This window comes from Macadamia integrifolia, chromosome 13, assembly GCF_013358625.1.
Source record: "Macadamia integrifolia cultivar HAES 741 chromosome 13, SCU_Mint_v3, whole genome shotgun sequence".
Taxonomy (NCBI): Eukaryota; Viridiplantae; Streptophyta; class Magnoliopsida; order Proteales; family Proteaceae; genus Macadamia; species Macadamia integrifolia.
The window spans coordinates 25,754,990-25,766,561 of NC_056569.1; the positions used below are offsets into that span (position 1 = coordinate 25,754,990).

The 11,572-nt window shown below is 38.8% G+C and overlaps 2 protein-coding genes across 4 annotated transcripts in view; one reads left to right on the plus strand and one right to left on the minus strand.

Annotated features, from left to right (window-relative positions):
* The window catches only part of LOC122059578 (calcium permeable stress-gated cation channel 1-like), a 30,850-nt gene extending 28,095 nt beyond the window's left edge, over positions 1 to 2,755 (plus strand). For 2 of the 3 annotated variants that reach the window (XM_042622444.1, XM_042622445.1), the window contains exons 11-13: positions 797 to 1,121; positions 1,340 to 1,573; positions 2,083 to 2,755. In XM_042622444.1, coding sequence (XP_042478378.1) covers positions 797 to 1,121; positions 1,340 to 1,573; positions 2,083 to 2,340 — 817 coding nt within the window. In that variant the 3' untranslated portion in view covers positions 2,341 to 2,755. The remainder of the gene's footprint in view (positions 1 to 796; positions 1,122 to 1,339; positions 1,574 to 2,082) is intronic. The other variant, XM_042622447.1, reaches the window with a different exon arrangement.
* A 6,348-nt stretch (positions 2,756 to 9,103) lies between these two features.
* On the minus strand, positions 9,104 to 10,758 carry LOC122059579 (alpha-1,3-arabinosyltransferase XAT2-like). The gene has a single exon (XM_042622448.1). It carries the CDS (start codon positions 10,420 to 10,422, stop codon positions 9,394 to 9,396), a length of 1,029 nt encoding a protein of 342 aa, XP_042478382.1. The 5' UTR covers positions 10,423 to 10,758; the 3' UTR covers positions 9,104 to 9,393.
* Between the last annotated feature and the right edge of the window lie 814 nt (positions 10,759 to 11,572).

Sequence of the window (11,572 nt, forward strand, 5' to 3'; positions counted from 1 at the left end):
GAGAGGGTGGGTGGGCACCCGAAGTGTGATCACCCTGTTTTACACAGTCCTTTAGAAAATCGAAGTCTCCAATCCAGAAAATACATCTAATTAACTGAAGGCCGTTGAATAATTCATCCGCTGCTGTGCCATTGAAACGAACTTGATTTTGTCAATGACTACTTCTCGCTAAAATTTTCCCTTGATTTTGAAGTTCTCTTTGTACTTTACTTCTACCACTCTTGTGCTTATTCCCAAAATTCCTAAACCCTCTTCATACGGTGATGTGAGACCCATCAGCTTGTGCAACTTTACATATAAAATCATTTCCAAAATTCTCACTGAAAGACCTGTGTAGAGTAGATCGTTCAGCACCTGCAGCACAAACCCATTTTTGACCTATTGGTCCCAGTATCCTGCATTGATAATATGGCCACAGAAGGGGGAATCTCACAAATAGCTTGGGGGATCTTACTTTAGCCTTATCTGCCAAAATTAAGTTTTATCTTTGTTTCTTATGGCCTATATGATTGGTCTTTTAGTATATTATACCATCATGATTGTGAAATTATTGGCAACATTATTCTATGTAATTTATATCACATCCTACCTGATCATGATGTATGGAAGTTTTTTTTTTTTCTTAAACATTTTAGGATTCGTGATTATAGATTTTATATATAGTTCAGGTTCGATGTAGAGTCATCATCTAATATTTATTTTTATTGTTTGCTCCATCTAAATTTTTTGCTTATGAATTTAATTGTTGCTTTAGATTGAGACACCAAGTACGAATGAAGTTGTTTATTTGGTGCAGAATTCCTAAAACAATTGGCGTCTCAATTCCAATGAAAGCGACTTTCTTCATAAGCTACATTATGGTTGATGGCTGGGCTGGAATTGCTGGGGAAATTTTGATGTTAAAACCATTGATAATCTTCCACTTGAAGAATTTCTTCTTGGTGAAGACTGAAAAGGATAGAGAAGAGGCGATGGATCCAGGAAGTCTTGGTTTCAATACAGGCGAACCTCAAATACAGTTATACTTCTTACTTGGCCTTGTGTATGCTGTGGTGACGCCGTTTCTTCTTCCTTTCATATTAATATTCTTTGGCCTGGCATATGTTGTCTTCCGTCATCAGGTAATAGTTTACATTGGTATGCAAAATATTTTGGGTTCTTTGTTATATCTAGTCTGGGTCTTAACTTTTTGAGATCTGAAAAGTTTTTCACAGTTTTGTGTTGTCTTCGGAAGTAGTTTTTTTCTCTTTCTTTTTCATTTTTTTCCTTTATACCTCAAGAATCTAGTCAGATATTGTTAAGACCCCTTCCTAATTCATGTACTTATCTGATACTTCAGATCATTAACGTTTACAATCAAGAATATGAGAGTGGTGCAGCATTCTGGCCCGATGTCCATGGGCGTATTATTGCTGCATTGATCATCTCACAGCTGCTTCTGATGGGATTGTTAACTACAAAGAAATCTGCTGAGTCGACACCATTGCTCATTGCACTTCCGGTTCTGACATTATGGTTCCATAAGTTCTGCAAAGGCCGTCATGAACCTGCTTTTGTCAGATACCCATTACAGGTTTGTTGAAAGTTGTAATGTGGAATGCGTCAATCACTGAATATTTGCATGAATATCCATGAATATTCTGCTGTTTGATTGTCATTTTCCATATTGAATGTTTTTCTATAAATTGAGGATCATTTACATTACGTGTCATTCTATGCAATCTTAGTTATCTATTTTTGCCCGCATTATAGCTTCACTATCTTTATTCATACTTATATTCAGAAGTCACTGCTTTGTCTCATGGTATATGAGTGCAACTTTATATGGGTGAAAACAATAATTACCCTCTTAGTATTGTTATTTGGTATGAGAGAGCTGCTTCTCTTTCTTGGGTCCCGAAATGATTTTTACATTTCTCTTACCAATGTTGCCTGCTTACTTAAAGGAGTTTGATAAAGAAGAAGCAAGTTGTAATTTCAATTGGCCTTGTATTCACATTATTTTGTGAAACATGGAATGTTTCTTGAACATGTTTTCTTTTCTTTCAATTTGCTCATTGGTTCCTTTCTTTTGGGTGTTAGGAGGCAATGATGAAAGACACACTGCAACACGCAACAAAGCCAAATCTAAATTTAAAGGGCTACCTGCAAAATGCGTATATTCATCCTGATTTCAAAGGTGATGATGATGATAATGATGAAGTTACCGAAGATTGGGAAGAGGAGAGAGTGTTGGTCCCCACAAAACGCCAGTCCCGAAGGAACACACCGGTACCAAGCAAATACAGCGGTGGTTCATCATCACCCACCTTGACTGATGTTGTTCTGGAGCAATCCTGACAATTTCATGTCACCCACCTTGACTGATGTTGTACTGGAGCAATCCTGACAATTTCATGTGTCCTGTACAAGTACTTTCACTGTACATTTTTTAGGTTGCAGTTGTGGTGTTGAATGGAGTTTGTAAATCAAACACAAGGAGGGGATAACTGTGTATATGGTATTGAGGAGTGAACAGGTGCAGCTTGTTTGGTTTGTAACAAATTTATCCAACCCGCATACACAAATTTTGCTACAGACCATGGAAGGTACCCGGAGAGGAGATGCCCGAGATGGCTGAAGATAGTGTGGAACTGTAAAAATTTGTCTGTATGGCCAATTTATAAGTTAACTGTTTGGGTCATCTTGTATGTTTAAACTCAAGGCTGGAAGTGCTTACAATGAAAGTTGAAAAACCATAAATGTTTGTTGTGAACAGAAATCTAAATGGATGGGCAAGAGCTTGAGATTTTGCAGTTAATCCTCATTGGTATTAGCAGCCCAGTTTATCTGCAGAACACAAAAATGGAGGCAAGTGTACAAAGTACCAAAAATCTAAATGGATGGGCGAGAGCTTGAGATTTTGCAGTTAATCCTTATTGGTATTAGAGAGCTTGAGATTTTGCAGTTAATCCTTATTGGTATTAGCAGCCCAGTTTATCTGCATAACACAAAAATAGAGGCAAGTGTGCGGAGTACCACATTTTGAAAAACAAAAGCAGTGAGCACTTTTAGACTTTTATTACCGTTTGTGAGTACTTTTTTAAAAAAGTGCTACGACTTTTTTCGCCTCGCTCCGCAAACGAGGAGTTTGCAATTTGAACTTCTGTTACAAATAATTATCCGATGTTGAGAATTACTGGAGTGATATTGCTAAAGTGCATTCCTTGGTTGAAGCAAGATGAACTATTGCAGAAGATTGACACTAATTGTTTAAGCTAATGAGGGTTGAGTTGTATTAAAAGTAGTTATTCTTCTTAAGTTCTGAAATGTCTTGTCTGATTGTACAAAGACGCTGATCCTTTGGGAGAGTAAGGTTAAATCCAATAGTTCAGTGTAGGGCTAAGTCCATCCAATGGTTCAAAAGAACAAAATTCAAGAGAAAATCAGAAAACCATTTTTAAAGTAAAGATTGTCATACGTTATATAAGAGAGGAAGTAGTCTACATAGGAGAGGAAGTGACTACTGCAATAACTGCTCTCAAAAGCAATGTCTTTTCGATAATACATGCTTATTGACCGTTTAGACATGTTTTTTAGTAGTCGAACCTATTGGGCAATTAGGTGCCTATTACGAAGAGAAAAACCTCTTAACACACTTTGATGAAACAAAAAATATTTTAAATCTTTTATTTTATAACCATTAAAAGATTCCAACAACTTTCCTCTATCTTTTGAGCTTCTCTTCCACAACCTCAATCACAAGCCATTGCTTTGGTTTCAGAGATGACTGGCCATATTGAAGTGAAGCTACAGGGCATCAAGATCAAGCCCAGAGTGGTAGACACAGAAATCGCTTTAAGGGCTGGCATGGAAGATCTCTGGTCATTCATCGGCAAAGGCACTGGTTCAAAGTACGTGGTGGGTTTAGACATCGAATGCACACAAATTGCATCAACAAACAAGGTTTCAGTCTTGAAATTGGCTTCTGGGTCTTTCTGTCTCATCATAAGGCTTCTGGAATTAGGTACAATTCCTCATTTCCTCTTCAATTTTCTTCGTCTTCCTGATATTTCCTTTGTGGGTGTTGGAATCAATGTGAATGTTGCTCTGCTTGAGAGAGATCATGGGCTTCAGTGTAGAAACTTGGTTGATCTAAGGACTTTGGCTGCTTCGGTTCTTGACGATCGACGGCTTGTGGGTTATGGTTTAGTTGACTTAGCTCATCATGTCTTACAGCTTCAGGTTACAAAGAAACCTGTGTCTCTGTTTTTGAGTGATTGGAATGGAGAGAACCTTACAATGGAGGAGATTGAGTTTTCAACAATTGATGCTTACATTTCTTATAAGATTGGGAACAAATTGCTTGGGGGGTTGTGAATTTTCGTGGTGTATTACCATCTTTGTGGGGACTTGGGACTTGCCCTCGGAATTCTGTGTTGGGTGGAAATTTATGTTTGATTTCTTGGGGGTTGTCTCTATTTTCTTCTTCTCTCATTCTTGTGTAAGACTTATCTGAAAATGTGTTGCATTGATAGATGATGAAAATGTGTTGTATTAATGTATGATGAAAATGCCTTTGTATCAGATGATTTAAGAACTTGCAGCATCGTAGTAATCCTTCATCTTGAATTAGGAACAAACGGAATCAGAATCGAGTTGTATCAGAATATATCATCCTTAAGGTTTTTTAAACCCCTAATTGTACAACAGGGTTGACCACTATATTTATACCTTCAAGATAAAACAACTCCCAATCACATAAGATGCAATCCAATATGTGATTACATAGGGAAGTCCGAAGGCTATGCTTAGTATCAGACACAAAGAATACTAGAGACACAAAGAGACTTAGAAGAGTAGAACATAGAGTTGGGAAGAACAAGAAAAACACTTGTTACAACCCCTTGTCAAATTTTCGGACCATCTACAATATATATAGACAGCGTACCTTTCACGTATGGGTGTCTATATGTGTACAATTGTCCATGTACATGTCTATATGTGTACAAGCATCCCTGTACACATACAATTATGTTCTGTACATGCATATATAAGTGTAGACCCACACCCAAATCCATCCTTGGCACGAGAAAAATTTAGAAACTTTGACACTACAGAAATAAATCCAACAATGGTCTATTTGTCATTTAAATTCTATGTATATTATATTTCCATGAAAGCATTGTTAAGAAAAGACAGCTTAGAAAAGAAAGCTGCACTTTGTCATATTTTAATTCCTAAGATAACTTTCATGGAACAGATTATCATAGATTCATAAATATAAGTCATTAGTAGATCACCCTGGATGGAACTTTCATGGAACAAATTACTCTTTTAACCATATGAAATTTAGATGTTTAAAAATTTGTAAGTCATCCAGATGATTTGATGTTCTTCATCATTGTGCATCTAAATGGTAATCAACTGAACCACCATTGAATTGCCTGAAATAATGAAGGGTGGTCCTTTAGAGATTAATAGATTTTGTTGGTGATTGATAAATTTATCAATGTATTTCTGAGGCTGCTTTTGGATCAGTGGATATTGGTGGTTGAGTTTGGATTGAGCACCCCCAAAGCCTGGTCCTGCATTTTGTTGCACATGTTTCAAATCATCATTTTTATAGCTTCTGATGGATTCTGAAATATGTCATAAGCATGGAAGTCATGTAAGTCTCTTTTTCTGTATATGTGTTAACTGCAGTTGTCTAGGGAAACCTCTGGCATTCTGGCCTCACTTAGCACCTAATGGTCATGAAAGAAATTTCTATCTGTTCTGCTTTTGTTTATCTTTCAGTCTATTCCTTTGTTCTTGCAAAGCAGAGCTAGGATCTCTCCTTGCGGTTTCTGTAGCAGCTCCCTTAAATAGAGAAACAGGGCAGTAAAATTGGTTTTGCTTGTATGTTGCCGATGCTTCATTGCTCTGCTTAGATAATGTTAGTTCACTTCTTATTTTAGTTCATTCCTTAGCCACACGTGTAAGGAAGTCATGTTGAGATTTGTGGCTTTTTCCTTTTCCAATTATGCTTCTTCCCATTTTAAGATGCCTCAAATCTAATCATGATTACATTAGGAAAATTGCTTCAAATTTTTCTGGGGTCAAGGGGAGAATGACTCCAACATTGCTTGGATATCATGGGAGAGATTATGTCCCTCAAAATCTAAAGGTGGCTTGGGATTCAAGCATCCTAAAAAGGTTGCTTGGAAATATTGTCAGACCCTAATTCTGGTGGAGCTCCTCCTTGAAAACTATTTACTTTCCTCATTGTAGCTTTCTTGAAGCTCAGACTGGCCATTGCCCCTCTTGGACATGGCATAGTATTTTGCATGGCAGGGATGTCCTCATATGGACTATTATTTCTGGAAATCAAGTTCGCATTTGGGAAGATCAGTGGGTGCCCTCTCTCAAGACCTTTAAGCTGCAGCAGTCTTCTCTGCCTGATTGTCCGCTCTATTGGGTCTCGAATCTAATTGATGAAGGGAATAGATGCTGGAAATCCGACCTCCTTCATCAGTGGTTTGCCCCATCAGATTCTGAAGCTATTAGAAAAATTAAACTTGGCATTATCCCTTAAGATCATCAAGTTTGGGGAGCTTCTAAAACTGGAGTCTTCACTGTTAAGTCGGCATATCACATCCTTTCTAATCTCTGATCACACATGGAATTTTATTTGGCATTGTGAAACATTGCCCAATCTGCGCTCCATTTATGGCGAATGTGTGTTAATGGTTTGGCCACGACTGGGGGTCTTCGTCTAAGACAGATTCCCATTGATCCTTCATGTTCTTGTTGTGGCACCCGATCAGAGAAAGTAGATCACATTTTTTACCATTGTCCTTATGCTAGAGCTGTCTGGTTTGGATCATCTCTCTCCCATCGAACCCCAAGTGATGATTCTCTTCCCATCCATTCATGGATCCAGCACTGGCACCTTGGTAGTGGCCTGGACAAAGTTACTGCTCGCCAATGCTTAAGTCTCTGTTCATTTATTTGCTGGGCCTTGTGGTTGGCCTTATGGTTATCTAGGAATGAATATGTCTTCAAACAATCAAAGCTGGTCCCCTACAGATGTATTGTATTAGGATGGCTGAATCCTACTATCAGGAATTTTGTCAAGCTCAATCTGCCAAGTTTGATGCTTCCTTTACTGCTGCTGTTCAACAGCCTTTGCAAGTTTTAAAATGGTTGCCTCTTCCTCTTGGTTTTGTCAAGATCAACTCATGCCTCTTTCATCCCTAAATCCCATCATGGAGGATTAGGCCACATCATCCGGGACCACAAAGGCAAATTTATTTCAGCTATATTGGAGCCAACATTTTAACCCTCTGCTATGTGGGAGAGCCAAAAGCTATTCGCTCGGGGATTCTCAATGCTCTTTCAGCTGGCTACTTTTGCCAAATGGTGGAATCGGACAACCTGGAAGTTACTAACATTCTCAACAATCCCTTGCGTGGCATTCCCCTTGAAATTGCTCTAATCATTGATGGCATCCGTTTCATCGCTGCTTCCCCTATAGTGTGTTTATTCAATCATGTTCCATGGGTAGTGAACGGTATAGCCGATTCCCTTGCAAGGAGAGGCATGTCCATTCGATTCCGGACAACTTGGCCTCATTCCACTCCTTGGCTATTTCAGCAATGTGAAGCTGATGCCTTGGCTTGTGAAGAGTTTTTCGAATAAATTTTCCTTCAAAAAAAAAAAGAAGGTTATTTAGATATCATTGTGGTGTTCATTCTTTCATGAGGTTCAAGTGAGGTTGGAGATTCTTTGGGTCTAAATTTGTCTATTGATAAGGGAATGTGGACAAAGATAGGTGGTTGTCTATACTGTAGATTAGAATTTTGATCATTTTGGGTTTTGTTCCGGAATGTTTGTTGTGGTTGATATATGTTTATCTGCTATCCATCATTTATCAACCAGGGGTTTTCATGATTTCATCTATGGTGTCCCATATAATCCTACCTGTTATGATATCTTAACTAGTGTGTAGCCTTCAAGCTGAATTTGAAGATTTCGTCGGTGTGATTGCATATTGAAACGGAAGAGGTGAAGAGTCGCAGGGTCTGTAGAAATTGTGATTCGTTAAGAGGGCATGGATTCCAGTGAAATAAAAAAAAATAAAAAATAAAAAAATGTCCAATATATCAAAGCCTCTTTGAATATCTCTGTAAGTGATTTTGTTAACATGCATAATATGGTTGCCCGATTCAATATAGGGACCCATATTATTATGGAAGAGAGGGAATGAAAGCGATGTTGACATGCACATTCTTTCCTTATATTTTGCAATCCCCATTCCTGCCACATGGGAATCCTTTTCCAAATATAAATAATAGCAAGTACGACAGTTCACCTTGCTGAGCACGATGAATGAGATCCAATTATCCTAGGTGAGAAAACTTCTATGTGGTGAGCGATGAAGTGCATTGAGCATCTAGCAGCTGGGAGGGTCTAGTCATGCACCTCACCGTTCACCGTAGAAAATTTGGAATCTCATCCTAGGGTCCTAAATGCTTGCTCCTTCTTTATGAATGGTTGACACTCCCACCCCATCGACTCTCACCTATTATGTGATACCATATGCATACAGATCCAAAGCCAAAATAGATGCCCCATTGAAATGGGTGAATGGAAAACTCGATCCATAACTAGTAATAGCAATATTTCAGGCCAAGCAAATGGGTGGACATAATGTAGCGCCTCAAGATTCTTATGAGGGGGCCATGCATGGTTCTAAAATTTGGATCAGATCGATCAATATTGGCTGGATTAAATCAGTATCAACTATAATTAATCCCTAATAAGGGTAAAAAAATAATAATAATTGATTTTTATTAAAAAGTAGAGGTAATTCTCTCTGATACAGTCCTATCCAGGCCCATCTGGATTGGTATTAACCTTGATTGTTCCAAAGAACCTTAGACACATGTGATTAGAGTGTCAAGGAAGAGAGAGAGAGTGAGAGAGAGCCATGTACATAGTTCATGTACTTTTTTCATAATTTACATAAAACGAAAGAACAAAATGATTAAGAAGTTTTTCATCCACCATTGTTGAAGAAAAGTAAATCCGATTTTTTTTTTTTCTTACTAAAAATTCACTATTAAAGGGAGGAAAAAAATGCCCCAAAAGAAATAGAATATACAAAGATGAAGAAAAAATGAAAAACGAATAGAGACACTCCCCAGTCCCCACACTATAAGGAGTGAGGGTGGTTCCAAGAGGTTACATTACAATATATCTATTGCTCAAATAGTCAACACATCTAAAAGGACAATATTAACCTCCCCCCACCCTAAAAAAATAACATGTACATTGTCTATAATGCCCTCCCCACTATTCTAATACCCATCCCCAAGACACCAGACCCATGGGCATGGGGAAGGAATCCTTCCTTTTATTATTGAGTAATTAGCGGCCAAGAAGTTTAAGTGCTTCCACAAGGATGTCCTTAAACTTTGATAGATCAAGCCTGATATCTTGGCCGTCAAAGTAGTAAGGTCTACCAACATTGTAACCCTGCCGGTTTATGGAATCAGGATCAGCCACGATAGGATGATTGGGACCGTACACGTCCATTAGCGAGCTCTCCTGGGGACTGATCTGGTACTCCAAATACTGAACACCCATCTCCCCCGCTGGAATCCCAAAATAATGCGTGGAGGCCCACTGCACACCCAAAGGTACCACCTGCACCAGCACTGCACCTTCCGGCAAAAACACCTCGTTGGTTAACCCTGCTCCATGAGCACCCACCATAACATCACACCTGTTCACCACACGTGAGAATTTATCCAGATTCGAAGTCAGCTCAGGCTTTGCCAATATAACTCGAAACCCTAATTGATCCGCCACCTTCACCATCTCACCTTCGTTCAAGAACCTCCGAGAATGAGGTCGTGAGAAAAGAACAAGAACTGGCTTTCTAGAAGAATTGTTCTTGTTAAGCTGGGAGATGTTCTTGATCTTGAGATGGAATGTTTCTCGGAGGAATTTCCTGAAATCCAAAATGGAACAGTTGACGGGTAAGTCGCTGTTCTTGCAGGCAAGGTTGTCGTTTTGGAAGTGAAGGCCGGTGACAGCTCCAGGGAAGCAATGAACTCTTGTGTCTTCTGAAGTATTGATGATTTCGTAGTCGGAGAGATGAGAGAGAATCCGGCGGTACTTGGTAACCCATAGGTGATCGTAATCGGCGATGACGAAGTGGAGTCGGGAATGGAAGTTACGGGATGTGACGAAGAGGGGGATGATGATCTCGTTGAACTCGTGAAAGATGTTTCCGACGATAGCTAAGGAGAAGACGACGGCGGGGACGTCGTGGGTGACATCGCAGGCCGGTGGGGTAGTAGTGTTGGTGGTGGTGTAGTTGTAAGGTTGAATGGTGATCTCTTTGACGTGTATGTTCTTATTCACGTATGGTTTCACCATACGTGGCTGCATCTGATTCGATGAGGAAGATAGGTATACGGTGAAGTTCCGGCGCCTGTAGTCTTGATCCACACTAGCTGGTTTGAAACACAGAGGTCGTTGTTGGGATTAGAATCACACGCGAAGCCGGTGGTCTCTAGCTTCTTTCGATCTTTACCTGTTTTGAAATTCGTTTTGGTTTCTGATCAGTTTCAGAGTTAGGAAAATAGAATTGAATCTAAAAATTATAAATTACAAAATTTAAATGATTTACTTTTTCTCTTGACCAATTAAGGACACATGGAGAGATCGGGTTGATTTAAATTTTTTTAATTTTTTGCCAATTGGATAGAGACCAGATCATCTCCTGACCATGACCTCCCGCAACAATCTCACACCATTCAAAGGGTGTGAGGGCTACCTCCAGATGTAGGACCGATACTTAATGAATGGTGTGAGATTATTGCAGGAGGTTAAGGTCGAGCAGAGGATTTGCTCTCAATCATCTATCATAATGTTTAGATGAAAAAATCATGATTAGCAAATGGATTTTTCATAGGGGAATAGATCAAGTTTCTTTCATGTAGGGTGAAGAGATTCAGTGACAATTACTTGATGTTATATTCGATTTTGAGTTTATCATTAACTCCAACCTCTAATTTTTGAATTTCTCGTACAAGATTCATGCTCGATCTACACATGGAATCCACTCAATTTCTCTTTTCTTACAAGAGGCTTTCACATTGAGTGGATTCCAAGTGCGAATAGACACGATACAAAAATGATTCTCGTAAAAGAACTTGATCCAAACTAATGGTTTATCTTCTCTCTGTTACCAAAAAGAACTATCCTTCTCTATTCTATTCACAGGGTCAAATTGTCAATGAACAGATTTTCTAATCACCATGGGTAGAGAGAAAGTGAAGCTTCAGTTTCAAAAGCTATCCTTACCATCTTCAACTTCGATTCTCTAATTTTTTTTTTTTTTCTTCCTAAAATTGGTTAGTTGATGGTACCTATATCTGTATCCTTATTTTCAAGACCTAACTTTCCTTCAATGATTAGCTTAACCATAGATAAATATTGTCATTATGCCATTTGGGGAAATGAATGCTACTAGTTCTTGTACCTGAATATAGAGTGGGATAAAATGATGGGCCCACCACTATAAATGCCCCGGTGC